At 43.0% G+C, this 12380-nt stretch overlaps 1 protein-coding gene across 4 annotated transcripts in view; it reads right to left on the bottom strand.

Annotated features, from left to right (window-relative positions):
* HKDC1 (hexokinase domain containing 1) overlaps positions 1 to 12380 on the bottom strand; it is a 60246-nt gene that overhangs the window by 30524 nt on the left and 17342 nt on the right. For all 4 annotated transcript variants that reach the window (XR_010727011.1, XM_066242061.1, XM_066242062.1 and 1 more), the window contains exons 7-8: positions 11294 to 11477; positions 74 to 229 (exon numbers count right to left, since the gene is read on the bottom strand). Coding sequence is in view for 3 of the 4 variants with exons in the window: in XM_066242061.1 (XP_066098158.1) it covers positions 74 to 229; positions 11294 to 11477 (340 nt within the window). In the remaining variant the exon portion in view is untranslated. The remainder of the gene's footprint in view (positions 1 to 73; positions 230 to 11293; positions 11478 to 12380) is intronic.

The raw sequence follows: 12380 nt of genomic DNA, 5'->3' as shown, positions 1-12380 counted from the left end.
ACCATGCCGTGGCCACCCCCCTGAACTAACCGCCAGTAGAGTCAGGGTGGGAGGGACTCGGCCAGCAGCTTACTTCTCCATGGCAGCCACATGCCGCGTTTCAATCTTGCCCTTCGTGTGGAGCGCGGAGGATTTCTTGCCACCAAAGAGGAGGCCTGCCTTGGCCATCTTCAGCAAGATGAGCCTGACAAGCTCTCCTAGGTACAGGGCGCTGATCATCTTCTCAAACCTGCAATGTAGTGAACGGATCAGTGGCAGAAACACCCTTGGTTATGCAGCATCCTTTCCCAAAGCCAGGAGCAGGAGTCACGGAAGGGCCGCCTCACAGGCCAGGAGGCCTCCGTCCCCGTCCCAGCTTGGGGTGCCCTCTCCTCATCTATAAAGGGGAGGGCTAAACTAGAGGAGAGTTAAGATTCTTTCCTGCTCCCAAAGCACTTGACTCCAACAGTGTTTATCTTATCACTTCTCAGCCTTTTGGCTAAGAGCAAGTGAGGAATCTGTATCTCAACCCTCCCTGGGGCCCTGGGGCTGTCATTCTCAGATTAGGCATTAGAAATCTCAATTTTAGAGACTCAGGTACTTGCCCATCCTGGCATGACAAATCCAAATTTCAGAGGCTTCTAACTCCTACACCATGTTTCTGTCCAAGAGAGAAAGATGCTGTGTTGTGATTTGGGCTTGAATAACCCAGAGAGAGTCTGCAGTAACCAGTAATATGAATAAAATACCCCACCAGGCTGGCCCTGGCTGTTTGGCTCAGTGGTAGAGCATCGGCCTGGCATGTGGAAGTCCTGGGTTCAATTTTCAGCCAGGGCACACAGGAGAAGCGCCCATCTGCTTCTCCACCCCTCCCCCTCTCCTTTCTCTCTAGCTCTCTCTTCCCCTCCCACAGCCGAGGCTCCACCAGAGCAAAGTTGACCTGGGCGCTGAGGATGGCTCCATGGCCTCTGCCTTAGGCCTGGTTGGCTCCCATTGCAGCAGAGCAACGCTCCAGAGGGGCCCAGCATCACCCCCTGGTGGGCATGCCAGGTGGATCCCAGACGGGTGTATGTGGGAGTCTGTCTGACTGCCCACCCCCACAGCCCCCACTTCTCACTTTGGAAAAATACCCCCCAAAAGGGGAAAAAATTACCCCACCAGGTTCCTACACTGGGACTCTGTGTCTTTATCCAACTATTCGTTATTTCCCAGGTAAGCTATTAAATACCATTTTTATTCTCTATAAGATAGAAAACCAAGGACAACCTGTTTCCTAATCAATTTTGTCTACTTTACTATAAAAATCTTAGCACATTACAGAAACAAAAAACTGGCTTTGGGGGAATGGAAATTATATTCTAAGGAAAATAAAGAGGGCAAGGAGAACAAAGTAAAAAAATGGGCACCACTTCCTTGAGCTGGGACTGCTCCACATCATCAGTGAAAGGGGGGTGTGCTGGGGAACAGGTGCATTCAAGACAGAAATTTACTTTCCAGGTACATGGTTCTATGTTTAAATATTAGGGCATCGCCCTGGCCACATAGCTCAGTTGGTTGGAGCATCTTCCCGTAGCACGGAGGTTGCCGGTTCGATTCCAGGTCAGGGCGCATACAGGAGCAGCTCAATGTTCCTGTCTCTCTCTCTCTCTGCCCCTGCCTTTCTCAAATAAATAAATGAATAAATATTTAAATATCAGGGCTTCTTGGAAAAATTGTTGATCCCAGGGCTGTGTCTGGGAAAATACACAATGATCCTGGAGTATCTTACTGCACCAGGAAAAAATAGAGGGGTGGGAACATGTCAAAAGGATATAGGGACCAGCTTAAAGGGGATTCCACTGGCCAAATCTGAAAAATTTGAACATCAAAATAAATACTGAGGCCCTGTCTGGTTGGCTCAGTAGTAAAGGATCAACCTGGCATGTAGAAGTCCCAGTCAGGGCACACATGAGAAGCAACCATCTGCTTCTCCCCTCTCTCCCTCCCTTTCTCTCTTTCTTCCTATCCCACAGCCATGGCTCAATTGATTTGAGCACATTGGCCCTGGGCATTGAGGAGGCTCCATCAAGCCTCTGCCTCAGACACTAAAAATAGCACGATTGTGAGCATGGCCCCAGGTGGGCAGAGCATCAGTCACAGAAGGGAGTTGCCAAGTGGATCCCAGTCAGATGCATTTGGGTGTCTGTCTCTCTATCTCCCCTCCTCTCATTTCAAAAATATTAATAAAAACAAATAAATAAATAATGATAGGAAGAAATTATAACCCATTAGTTTTTTTAAAAATCCATGAGTTCAGCCTGACCAGGTGGTGGCACAGTGGATAGAGCATCAGACTGGGATGTGGAGGACCCGAGTTCAAGACCCCAAGGTCACCAGCTTGAGCGTGGGCTCATCGGTTTGAGCAAGGCTCACCAGCTTGAGCCCAAGGTCACTGGCTCAAGCAAGGGGTCACTTGGTCTGCTGTAGCCCCCCGGGTCAAGGCACATATGAGAAATCAATCAATGGACAACTAAGGAATCACAACAAAGAACTGATGCTTCTCATCTCTCTTCCTTCTTGTCTGTCTGTCCCTATCTATCCCTCTCTCTGACTCTCTCTGTCTCTGCCACACACACAAAAAAAAATCCATGAGTTTATATTATTATAAATAGGTAAATGGAGAGGAAAAGAAAGCTCTTCTTTACAGCAAAATAACAGCTAATAAAAGGAGGAAATGATGGACTTAGAAATTCATCAATGATGTTAAAACTAGAAAATGAAAGTTTAATGAGAAACAGGATATTTACATAATCTCAAAGTATCTCTTTACCAGATACTTGTTCAATAGAGAGGGCATGCTAATAAACTACTGGTGGAGACACCTGTTGCATATCCTCTTAACCAAGTGACTCAAGTGAGCATCACCGGGAATTGAGCAAACATGAGTCTCCAGACACACTTCACTAAAGAGTACACACATCACTTGGGAGATATTCCTGCCAAAAATTCATCACCTGAACTTAATCATGAGGAAGCATCGAACAAATCCAAACTGAGGGGCATTCTGTAAAATAAACGCCTTCGTATGCTTCAGGATCATAAAAAACAGTGCTACCACAGAAGTGTTCAAGATTAAAGGAGGAAGACAAGATGACAATGGAGTAGGCGGACGTACCAACTTCCACCTCCCAGAACCAAAGTGCATTACAAACTAATTTTAAGAACCATCATCTAGAAAAACCAACTTTGGACTAAACTAAGAGGACTCTTCAACCAAGGAACACTGAAGAAGCCACATGGAGACTGGTAGGAAAAGCGGAAACGCGGAGAGGGCTGCCCAGCTCCCCAGAGCGAATGGCAGCTGGGAGAGTCTCGTGTGGCAGAAAGTGAGTTTAGCAGAGAGGGGAGGGTCTTGAGTCCCAGGAACAAAACCCCAGCCTGCAGCCACAGAGCCTAGAAGAGGTGTATGGACCGTATTTAGCTGGAAACAAGTCAGGATACTGTTTGTGAGAAAGAGACTGATTTCTCAGCCCAGGATTCTTCTTAAAAGGACCGCGCAGAAAACCTCTCTCACAACCACTCACCCGGGGCTCCGGGAGATGGGGAGAGAGGAGAGGACTGGAGGAGCGGGAACAAAGTGTAATCTAGGAGGCACAGAAAGAAACATTTTGAGAGACAGCCACCCTAACCCCTGGGGCGAGTCACTCCCCAAATCTGAAGTGAATATTTCCCCTGGAAACAGCAATACCAGCAAAGGGAAGCAGGACACCAGCCATACAAGCTCTCCTGTGGCACTCAGAGCAGAGTCGCTTAGAAGGAGAGAGCTTTCGGGGCTACAGTAGTGAGTGTTAGGGTCTGAGCTGCAGCGCCACCACCCACACGGCTGAGGGCTCGCCCGAGGGTGGGCAGCAGCGGGACACAAAAGCGCAGTTCTGTTGGCAAGGGCAGAATCCAGATGGCCACCACTGAGGCACAGGTGTGAGCTCAGTCTTGCCCAGCTAGGGAGGAGGGGACGTGCAAAAGCGGTCAAGCCCAGCTGCGGGCCGCCTGCAATCCAGCCTGCGGGGGAAGGGCAGGAGCCCCAGAAGGGGCAGAGACCTGCCCTTGAGCAAGGGCGCAGGAGCACAGCCTTGCCCCGCCTGCAGAACCTAGGCTTGTGGCTTGACTTGTGAGGCGGCTCCTCCTGCAGGGGTGGAGCCAAAAGCCCAGAACAGGAAGAGTCCTGCTACTGAGCATGGGCATGCAGTCCTGCCAGGCCTGTGGAGCCAAGGCTTGCAGCCGTCCCACGAGCGGGCTCCTCCTGCAGGGGCAGGGTGAAAGCCTGGAATCAGGAAGAGACCCACAGCTGAGCAAAGGTGCTCAACCCTGTCCTCAGGGCCGAGCATAACACCACCCGCAGGGGTGGGGCAAAGGCCAAGGCCACCGAGGCTTGTACATCCGAGCACATGATCACAACCACTCCTGGGAAGGAGAGGTGGAAACCACAGCAACAGCCCCAGTGGGTAGACACTAGCAATGCCCATACCTGAATACCCTAGGCAGCAACAGCAGAGGGGGTGGCGGGCTTGCAGACAGACCACACCTAGGGAACACAGAGGCCACACCCAGTGGAATGCAGAGGCCAAAACCTTCTTTTACACAGACAAAATGAGAAGACAGAGAAATGCAACACAAATGAATCAAGAGAAATCCCCAGAAAAGGACCTGAATGAGTCAGATATAACCAAATTACCAGAGGCAGAGTTTAAAATAATGATTGTTAGGATGCTCAAAGATTGGAACAACAATAGATGGTCATTACGAACACCTAAATAAAGAGATAGCAAATAGAAAAAAGGACATTGAAATAATAAAAAACAATCAGTCAGAAATGACAAATAAAATATCAGAAATGAAGAACACAATGGAAGGAATTAAAAGCAGGATGGATGAAGCTGAGAATCAAATCAGTGAGTTAGACAACAAGATAAATAAAGGCACAGAAGCAGAGCAGAAAAAAGAAAAGAGACTCAAAATTCTGAGGAAACTCTAAGAGAGCTCTGTGACAACATGAAGAGAAATAACATCCGCATCATAGGGGTTCCTGAAGAAGAAGAAAAAGAACAAGGAATAGAGACCTTGTTCAAACATATCATAGCTGAAAACTTCCCTCAATTAAGGCAAGAAAACATCTCACAAGTTCAAGAAGCACAGAGAACTCCATTAAAGAGAAACCCAAAGAAATCTACACCAAGACACATCATAATTAAAATACCAAAGCTAAGTGATAAAGAGAAAATATTAAAAGCTGCTAGAGAAAAAAAGACTATCACCTACAAAGGAGCCCCCTAAGGATGACTTCCAACTTCTCAACAGAAACACTTGAGGCCAGAAGGGAATGGCAAGAAATATTCAAAGTAATGCAGAACAAGAGCCTATGACCAAGACTACTTTATCCAGCAAGGCTATTGTTTAAAATTGAAGGAGAAATAAAAAGCTTTCCAGACAAAAAAAAAACTCAAGGAATTCACTACAACCAAACCAAGGCTGCAAGAAATGCTAAGGGGCCTGTTGTAAACAGATCAAAGGAGAAAAAGAATATAGCAAAAGAGGAATACAGTTTTAAAGAATAAAATGGCAATAAACAACTACATATCAATAATAACCTTAAATGTAAATGGATTAAATGATCTGATCAAAAGACAGGGTAGCTGCATGGATAAGAAAACAGGACCCATACATATGCTGTCTACAAGAGACACACCTTAAAACAAAAGATGCACATAGATTGAAGATAAAAGGATGGAAAAAATATTTCACGCAAATGGAAATGAAAAAAATGCTGGGGTAGCAATACTTATATCAGACAAAATGGTCTTTAAAACAAAGGCTATAGTAAGAGATAAAGAAGGTCACTACATAATGATAAAGAGAGCAATCCAACAGGAAGATATAACTGTTATAAATATCTACACACCTAATATAGGAGCACCTAAATATATAAAGCAGACTTTGATGGATTTAAAGGGCAAGATCAACAGCAATACTATAATAGTAGGAAATTTCAATACCCCACCTAACATCACTAGATAGATCCTCAAGAAAGAGCCTGACCAGGCGGTGGCGCAGTGGATAGAGCATCGGACTGGGATGCAGAAGACCCAGGTTCGAGACCCTGAGGTCACCAGCTTGAGCGCGGGCTCATCTGGCTTGAGCAAAAGCCCACCAGCTTGAACCCAAGGTCACTGGCTCCAGCAAGGGGTTACTCAGTCTGCTGAAGGCCCACTGTCAAGGCACATATGAGAAAGCAATCAATGAACAACTAAGGTGTTGCAACACGCAATGAAAAACTAATGATTGATGCTTCTCATCTCTCTTCATTCCTGTCTGTCTGTCCCTGTCTATCCCTCTCTCTGACTCACTCTCTGTCTCTGTAAAAAATAAAAAAAATAAAAATATATAAAAATAAAGAAAATTAACAAAAAACAGTAGACTTAAAGGACATACTAGATCAACTTGATTTAATAGATATCTTCAGAACCTTTCACCCTAAAGCAGCAGAATATACATTCTTTTCAAGTGCTCATGGTACATTCTCTAGGATAGACCACATGTTAGGGCACAAAAGCGGTCTCAACAAATTTAAGAAGATTGAAATCATATCAAGCACTTTCTCTGATCACAATGGCATGAAACTAGAAATCAACCACAAAGGAAAAACTGAAAAATACTCAAACACTTAGAAACTAAATAGCATGTTATTAAATAATGAATGGGTTAACAATGAGATCAAAGAAGAAATTAAAAAATTCCTAGAAACAAATGATAATGAGTATACATCAACTCCAAATTTATGGGACACAGCAAAAGCAGTCCTGAGAGGAAAGTTCATAGCATTACAGACATACCTTAAGAAGCTAGAAAAAGCTCAAATAAACAACTTGACCCTGCATCTAAAAGAACTAGAAAAAAACAGCAAGTAAAACCCAGAGGTAGTAGAAGGAAGGAAATAATAAAGATCAGAGCAGAAATAAATGACATAGAGGCTAAAGAAACAATACAGAGGATCAATGAAACCAGGAGCTGGTTCTTTGAAAAGGTAAAGAAGATCGATGAACCTTTAACCAGGTTCACCAAGAAAAGAAGAGAGAGGACTCAAATAAATAAAATTAGAAATGAGAGTGGAGAAATAACAACTGACACAACAGAAATACAAAATATTGTGTGAAAATACTCTGAAGAACTGTACGCCAAAAAACTAGACAACCTAGATAAAATGGACAAATTCCTTGAAACATATAATCTTTCAAAAATTAAACTGGAAGAATCAGAAAACCCAAACAGACCAATTACAACAAATTAGATTGAAACAAATATCAAAAAACTCCCAAAAAAGAAAAGTCCTGGGCTTGATGGCTTCACAAGTGAATTCTACCAAATATTCAAAGAAGAACTAACTCCTATCCTTGTCAAGCTATTTCAAAAAATTCAAGAAGAAGGAAGACTTCCAAGCTCCTTTTATGAGGCAATTATAATTCTGATTCCAAAACCAGGCAGACAACACAAAGAAAGAAAATTATAGGCCAATATCCCTGATGAATTTAGATGCTAAAATCCTCAACAAAAATTAGCAAACTAGATCCAGCAATTTTTTAAAAAAATCATACACCATGATCAAGTGGGATTTATTCTTGGGAGGCAAGGCTGGTACAATATTCACAAATCAATCAATGTGATTTATCACATAAACAAAAAGGAGAAAAACCACATAATGATCTCAATAGATGCAGAAAAAGCATTGATAAAATCCAGCACCCATTCATGATCCAAACTCTCAGCAAAGTGGGAATACAGGGAACATACCTCAACATGATAAAGGCCATCTATGGCAAACCCACAACCAACATCATACTCAATGGGCAAAAATTAAAAGCAATCCCCTTAAGATCAGAAACAAGGCAGGGGTGCCCCCTTTTACCACTCCTATTCAACATAGTTCTGGAAGTCCTAGCCACAGCAATCAGACAAGAAAAAAAGATAAAAGGCATCCAAATTGGAAAAGAAGAAGTAAAACTATCATTATTTGCAGATGATATGATATTGTATATAGAAAACCCTAAAGTCTCAGTCAAAAAACTACTGGACCTGATAAATGAATTCAGCAAGGAGGCAGGATACAAAATTAATACTCAGAAATCAGTGGCATTTTTATACACTAACAATGAACTGTCAGAAAGAGAAATTAAGGAAGCAATCCCCTTCACCATTGCAACCAAAAAAATAAAGTACCTAGGAATAATTTTAATCAGGGAGATTAAAGACTTGTACTCGGAAAATTATAAAACATTGATAAAAGAAGTCAGGGAAGATACAAACAAGCAGAAGCATATACCGTGCTCATGGTTAGGAAGAATAAGCATCATTAAAATGTCTATAGTACCCAAAGCAATTTATAAATTCAATGCAATACCGATTAAAATACCAATGACTTACTTCAAAGATATAGAACACATATTCTAAAAATTTATATGGAACCAAAAGAGAACACAAATAGCCTCAGCAATCTTGAAAAGGAAGAATAAAGTGGGAGGTATCACACTTCCGGATATCAAGTTATACTACAAGGCATTTGTACCCAAAACAGCCTGGTACTGGCATAAGAACAGGCATATAGATCAATGGAACAGAACTGAGAAGCCAGAAATAAACCTACACTTTTATGGACAACTGATACTTGACAAAGGAGGTAAGAGCATACATTGGAGTAAAGACAGCCTCTTCAACAAATGGTGTTGGGGGATGTGAGGGCGATCTGGCTGTGACATCTGTCACCCTATTGATCGCCAGGGTTGATTCGGCTGATCTGGCTAGTTAGGTGGGTGTCCCCTTCCTCCCTCACCGCTCCATGTGCATCCCTCCTGAGGCTGCGCGCTCGGTCGAAGGGGACGACCTTCCCCGCTGGGGGAGAGGACCGTTCTTCGGTCAAGGGTATATGATTGGCTGCGCTCCCCTGCTGGAACCTCCAAAGAAATGGTGTTGGGAAAATTGGACAGCTACCTGCAAAAAAATGAAACTTGACCACCAACTTACACCATTCACAAAAAAAAACTCAAAATGGATAAAAGATTTAAATGTAAGCGGTAAAACCATAAGCATCTTAGAAGTAAACATAGGCAGTAAGCCCTCTGACATCTCTTGCAGCAATATATTTGCCAATTTATCTCCACAGGCAAGTGAAATAAAAGACAGGATAAACAAATGGGACTATATCAAACTAAAAAGCTTTTGCACAGCTAAAGACAATAAGAACAGAATAAAAAGACAAACTACACAATGGGAGAATATATTTGACAATACGTTTGATAAGGGGTTAATAACCAAAATTTATAAAGAACTTGTAAATCTCAACACCAAGAAGACAAACAATCCAATCAAAAATGGGAAAAGAAATGAATAGACACTTTTCCAAAGAGGACATACAGATGGCCAATAGGCATATGAAAAAATGCTCAACATCACTAATCATTAGAGAAATGCAATTAAAACCACAATGAGATATCACCTCACACCAGCCAGAATGGTGCTCATCAACAAAACAACACAGAATAAGTGCTGGCGAAGATGTGGAGAAAAGGGAACCCTCCTGCACTGCTGGTGGGAATGCAGACTGGTGCAGCCACTGTGGAAAACAGTATGGAGATTCCTCAAAAAACTGAAAATCGAACTGCCTTTTGACCCAGCTATACCACTTTTAGGAATATACCCCAAGAACACCATAGAACGGCTCCAAAAGGAGAAATGCACCCCCATGTTTGTGGCAGCATTGTTCACAACAGCAAAGATCTGGAAACAGCCCAAGTGTCCGTCAGAGGACGAGTGGATTAAAAAGCTTTGGTACATATATACTATGGAATACTACTCAGCCATATGAAATGATGACATCGGATCATTTACAACAACATGGATGGACCTTGATAACATTATATGGAGTGAAATAAGTAAATCAGAAAAAACTAAGAACTATATGAATCCATAGATAGATGGGACATAAAAATGAGACTCAGAGACATGAACAAGAATGTGATGGCAATGAGGGTGGAGGGGTGGGGGGAGGGGGGAGGGGCAAGGAAGGAGAGAGGTGGTGGGGGAGGGGAGGGGCACAAAGAAAACCAGATAGAAGGTGACAGAAGACAATTTGACAGCCCAATCAAAGGTCAAAATAATCTGGAGATGTTTTCTCTCAACATATGTACCCTAATTTATCAATGTCACTGCATTAAATTTAATAATAAAAAAAATGGGCGAAAGAAATGAATAGACACTTCTTCAAAGAGGACATACAGATGGCCAATAGGCATATGAAAAAATGCTCAACATCACTAATCATTAGAGAAATGCAAATTAAAACCACAATGAGATATCACCTCTCACCAGGCAGAATGGCACTCATCAACAAAACAACACAGAATAAGTGCTGGAGAGGATGTGGAGAAAAGGGAACCCTCCTGTACTGCTGGTGGGAATGCAGACTGGTGCAGCCACTGTGGAAAACAGTATGGAGATTCCTCAAGAAATTAAAAATCGAACTGCCTTTTGACCCAGCTATACCACTGTTAGGAATATACCCCAAGAACACCATAGCACTGTTTGAAAAGAAGAAATGCACCCCCATGTTTACGGCAGTATTGTTCACAATAGCTAAGATCTGGAAACAGCTCAAGTGTCCGACAGTGGACAAGTGGGTTAAAAGCTTTGGTACATATATACTATGGAATACTACTCAGCCATAAGAAATGATGACATCGGATCATTTACAACAACATGGATGGACCTTGATAACAATATACTGAGCAAAATAAGTAAATCACAAAAAACTAAGAACTATATGATTCCATACATAGGTGGGACATAAAAATGAGACTCAGAGACATGGACAAGAGTGTGGGGGTTATGGGGTGGGGGGGAGAAGAGTGAGGGGGTTGGGGGAGGGGAGGGGCACAAAGAAAACCAGTTAGAAGGTGACGGAAGACAATTGGACTTTGGGTGATGGGAATGCAGCATAATCAAATGTCAAAATAACCTAGAGATGTTTTCTCTGAACATATGTACCCTGATTTATCAATGTCACCCCATTAAAATTAATTTAAAAAAAAAAGATTAAAGGAGGCAAAATCATTGCATTTTCATGGCTTCACTTTCCTCATCCGGCCAATGAAACTGAAATTCAAACCCTGCCTTATAAACTCGTTGGAATGGATAACTAGTCACAACTAAAAAGCCTCCCAGGTATAAAGTGTCACTGAGTGACCAGGTATTTCCTGGTGCTGCTGCCAAGATTATAGCACGAGGTACTCACAATTGCTTCCCGGGGTTGAGAGATCCGAGGTCCAGATCGCGGTCAAACTCGGTGCGGATGTCCTCCAGGGCCCCATCGTCCCCAAAGGCCCCCCACTCGGTGTTGATGCACATCCTCCCCTCGTCGCCTTCCACCAGGTCAATGTTGCTCATGTCCTCCATGTAACAAGCGTTGGTGCCAGTGCCTGAACAAGGGGTCAGAGAGACTATGCAGAGACAGAAGGGCTCCTAGCTGAGCAAAGGCAGAGAAGGCTCAGCGGCCAGAGAGTTCTCTGAATACACCACAAAGTGCTCTTGATGCACTCCGGGGTCGGGCCGGGGTCCGGGGTTGTTCTCTGGAGGGAACTGCTTGGGAAGCCCGGGAGTTCATGAGGAGTAAAGCTGACATGTCAGGTCTGCACTTCCCAGTGTGTTAATCATTTGCTGTTATGAATGCAATCAGTTGTGAAGAAGTCCCTAATGAATATGTATGAAAGCTGACAACGCACATTTACAAAGAAGAGACTGCATTAACCTGACCATATATATTTTTTTTAATTACCAAACCCACGGTAATCTTTTAAATCTCTCCCTATGCTACTTAACCTCTTCTTTATTGAATAGTAAAAATACTCTTTATGCATGACCTGCCACTTTTGTTCCTCGCATATAAAGTACATTCTCATCTTTGACAGTAATTAGCTATCACATAAGAAAGCAAAATTTCATTATTCCAACACAAAATCACTGCAAGAAAATGCCTCAAACACTGGCGTGCTGGTGAGTGCTGGCAATGGCCCCAGCCTGTTGGGACCTATTTGCAAGATGGAAATGCTCTAAAATTAAATAGTGGTGATAGTTAAAAAACTCCGCAAATTTACTAAAATTTATTAAATTGGACACCTAAAATGAGATAATTTTTATGCCTCAGTAAAGCTGGGGTATTTTTAAGGTGGGGGGAGGAGTTATTTAAGTATCTTCCCCTGCCTGATACTCTGGTCTGAGGATTTTAAAGCCAACATGAGAAATCAGAAATGCAGAGAAGCAAACTGTAATACAATATTTGGGAAAAGCTCTCTCAGGAAAGCATGGACGCGTGCCCAAACATG

The sequence above is a fragment of the Saccopteryx bilineata genome, chromosome 9, assembly GCF_036850765.1.
Source record: "Saccopteryx bilineata isolate mSacBil1 chromosome 9, mSacBil1_pri_phased_curated, whole genome shotgun sequence".
Lineage (NCBI taxonomy): Eukaryota > Metazoa > Chordata > Mammalia > Chiroptera > Emballonuridae > Saccopteryx > Saccopteryx bilineata.
This window is presented reverse-complemented; position numbering and strand designations above follow the sequence as displayed.